This window comes from Poecilia latipinna, unplaced genomic scaffold (genome assembly GCF_001443285.1).
Source record: "Poecilia latipinna isolate Pla-1442-1.1 unplaced genomic scaffold, P_latipinna-1.0 Scaffold209, whole genome shotgun sequence".
Lineage (NCBI taxonomy): Eukaryota > Metazoa > Chordata > Actinopteri > Cyprinodontiformes > Poeciliidae > Poecilia > Poecilia latipinna.
This window is the reverse complement of record NW_015112825.1, coordinates 399,900-403,371: the sequence shown is the minus strand read 5'-3', so window position 1 is coordinate 403,371 and position 3,472 is coordinate 399,900. Positions and strand designations below refer to the sequence as shown.

The following is a 3,472-nucleotide window of genomic DNA, read 5'->3' as shown; positions in this document are numbered from 1 at the left end:
GCCACAGATACAAGAGGCCAAAATTAGTTATATCCGCAGGGTGGCTGGGCTCTCCCTTAGAGATAGGGTGAGAAGCTCGGTCATCCAGGAGGGACCCAGAGTAGAGCCGCTGCTCCTTCACGTCAAGTGGAGCCAGTTGAGGTGGCTCAGGATCTGGTCAGGATGCCACCGGGACGCCTCCCTGGTGAGGTGTTCTGAGCACGTCTCACTGGGAGGAGACCCAGAGGAAGACCCAGGAGACGCTGGAGGGACTGTGTTTCTCAGCTGGTCTGGAAACGCCTTGGGATTAACCTGGAGGACCTGAAACAAGTGGATGGGGAGAGGGAAGTCTGGGCCTCCCTACTTAGGCTGCTAACCCTGCAACCTGACCCCGGATAAATGGAAGATGGATGCATGGATAAATAAATGCACATACACACTCACATGCATGATGCACATAAATCAATCAATCAAATTTTATTTGTAAGGCACATTTCATCAGCAAGGCATTTCAAAGTGCTTTACATCATCACAAACACAAAAACACAGAGTCATGCAACACAGAATCAACAATCAAAACATTATATTAAGTCAAGTGCCATCATTAAATTCATAATTGATTACATTTCAAATACAACTCTAAACAGGTGGGTGTTTAGTCGAGATTTAAAGGCACTCAGTGTTTCAGCTGTTTTACAGTTTTCTGGATGTTTGTTCCAAATTTGTGGTGCATAGAAGCTGCTTTAGTTCTCTAAGTATAGTGTCAAGCAGATGAGGTTGCATAGCTCTAAGAAACTAGATTCCCGTAACATGTAGTTTATTTATTGTACAAACATTTAAAACATCCCAGATGGAGACAGTTGAAATTTCACAATCAAAGTCCAAATTGCATCAAGACAAAGAAAAATACCTTCTATGTTTGCTTCACGTTCAGCTTCTGTTCATTCGCTCAGCTGCTTTCAGAAGCTAATAATGTATCTTTGTAGAACATCTAGAGCTGGACAAAACCTGTTAGATAGGGCCAAGTGTTTGCACTTTATAAATTGCTTCACAAAACCTGTAAGATCCATTCATATACAGAAAATCATGTTTCAACTGTTCTCCTGATATATGTGTTGGTGTGGCTAACCATTTTCTCTGAGGCTACAAGGTTCCTTTATTACATTATAGCTGGAGCCTTTTCTGTGAAGTTTATCTTTTCCTCTGCTGGTTTTGTATGACTACAATTTACATGTTTACATTTGTGAGCTTATGTTGAATTTTCACAAATTACAGTCATGATGTCATCCATCTAAGGTGCAGAGCTCAGCTGAACCATCAGAACAGAGTTCTCTGGATTCTCCTCTGTGGGTGGGATGGCAGAGGATTTGGCTTTTTTATATTTCTTTTGCTTCCAAGAGAAGTAGAGACAAAGGGCAATTAGAGGAAGAACCACAGTAATACTACGCAATCCCAAAGAGAGCCAGATACGTTTAAAGACAAAAAAAAAAACTTCATTGTTTAATTAAACTGATGAGCTTTCACTGTAGATTGTTAGGTTGAATTTATTGCTGGATGAACTCCATCAGTTTTCACACCAGAGGACGAGGTAATCTATGAGATTTTTACTAATTTTCACTTGCTAATGTATCAGAGTTGATAATTGTCGTTTGGGCTGCTATTTGCTATTTGACTGTCTTCTTACACACATTAGTACATTTAGCTGTTGGAGAGACTCTTGTTAGTTCAACACACAGGGTGCTATTTCATTTATGAACCCACAAAGCGATTTGTGTCCCATTTGAAGTGCAGTTACTGAATGTGAAGGTTAGAAGCAAACAAACGACTAAGATAAACTAATGATTTATCTTTTCTCACTCACCACAGCCAGCTAAGTTCATCTCTTTGGAGGAGTTACTGACTTGATTCCTGACTGAACAGACCAGATGTCCTGAGATGTTTTGTCTCAGAACGATGATGTTGGTCTCAGTATTTCTAGAGAAGAGCTCAGAGTCGGTCAGTGTGTGTCCATCCAGAGTCCAGCTGTACTGAGGACTGTCGCCCTGAGACACACAGGACACCTTCATCTGTCCCTGAGACAAACAGTCATGGGACAGCTGGACAGAGGACACAGGAGCTGAGAGAGAAACACATGAAAAATGAATGACAGTAAATAACTTTTTTATTTTGGTGGAAAACTGGAAAGTATAGAAGACAAACTGAAGTATGTTGTAAAATATTTTTTATTTAATATAAGTAAAGTGTCTACCTACGTCCTGTTGTGAATTGAAACAATGTAAGAGAAAAGAGTTAAAAATTAGGAAGAGAGAGAGTTTATTACCTTGAACAAATAGTTGCAGAGTTCTACATCCCATCATATATCCATCTTCATCAAACATATCAATTTTATATTCACCGCTGTCAGTCCTTGTCAGGTCATTGATCCTGACTGATCCATTACTGGGAAAAAAGGGAATTCTGTCGTTCTTTGGAGTAACAATTTTCTTTTTCCTCCATTTTAGTATTATAGAGTTGCCCTTTATCCATGTGAATCTGGGTATTTCTGACACGTTGTTCGTCAGCTGAATGTCTACTGCTCCTCTCAAGTTTGCAAAACACTGAGCTCCATGCTGTCTGCCATCACATGAAGTTTTCTCCACTTAAGTAAATAACAAGAATTAGGATGATGAATAAGAATAATTTTATTATTATTTTTGCTTTTTACAAAATGAAGGGATTCTCTTAGCCAATGGACTACAAATATTAGAAAGAAAATTAATCATTGTAATACTTTGTTCAGTTATTTTAGATTCAGGGATCTGTTTTTGTACCCACCAAAACCACATTGTTTTTGCAAAAATCACACAAAGTGACTCTTCAGCTCATTATCAATATATGCAAAGGACAAACCTACGCATTTTTTACATTTCTGATTAGGACAAGTAAATAATGATTTTCAAGGATCATCAAATCATGTGATCATAGCAAAAAGATTTTGTCAAGATTTTATTTGTTGCAGGGTTCCATAAAGTCGATTTTCATCATGAAAACAGAAACCACATTTTGATTTTCACTGTTGTTGTTTGTAAAAATCAAAAATCAAATAATCATAATAATAAAGGAATTCAATTCAAAGATTAAAAATATTAATTCAATACATTAACTACTAGACATATCATCTGAAAACTGGATACTATTCATATTTTTCTCACTCACCACAGTAATTTAAGTTCATCTCTTTGGAGGAGTTACTGACTTGATTCCTGACTGAACAGACCAGATGTCCTGAGATGTTTTGTCTCAGAACGATGATGTTGGTCCGAGTATTTCTAGAGAAGAGCTCAGAGTCGGTCAGTGTGTGTCCATCCAGAGTCCAGCTGTACTGAGGACTGTCGCCTTGAGACACACAGGACACCTTCATCTGTAGCTGAGACAAACAGTCATGGACCAGCTGGACAGAGGACACAGGAGCTGAGAGAGAAACACATGAAAAATGAATGACAGAAAATAGCTT

General features: G+C 38.5%; 1 protein-coding gene across 2 annotated transcripts in view; it reads right to left on the bottom strand.

Moving 5' to 3' along the window:
- The window catches only part of LOC106946869 (uncharacterized), a 22,234-nt gene extending 18,762 nt beyond the window's left edge, over positions 1-3,472 (bottom strand). The window contains exons 1-3 of one of the 2 annotated variants that reach the window (XM_015031537.1): positions 3,175-3,472; positions 2,300-2,617; positions 1,841-2,095 (exon numbers count right to left, since the gene is read on the bottom strand). In XM_015031537.1, coding sequence (XP_014887023.1) covers positions 1,841-2,095; positions 2,300-2,617; positions 3,175-3,379 — 778 coding nt within the window. In that variant the 5' untranslated portion in view covers positions 3,380-3,472. The remainder of the gene's footprint in view (positions 1-1,840; positions 2,096-2,299; positions 2,618-3,174) is intronic. The other variant, XM_015031538.1, reaches the window with a different exon arrangement.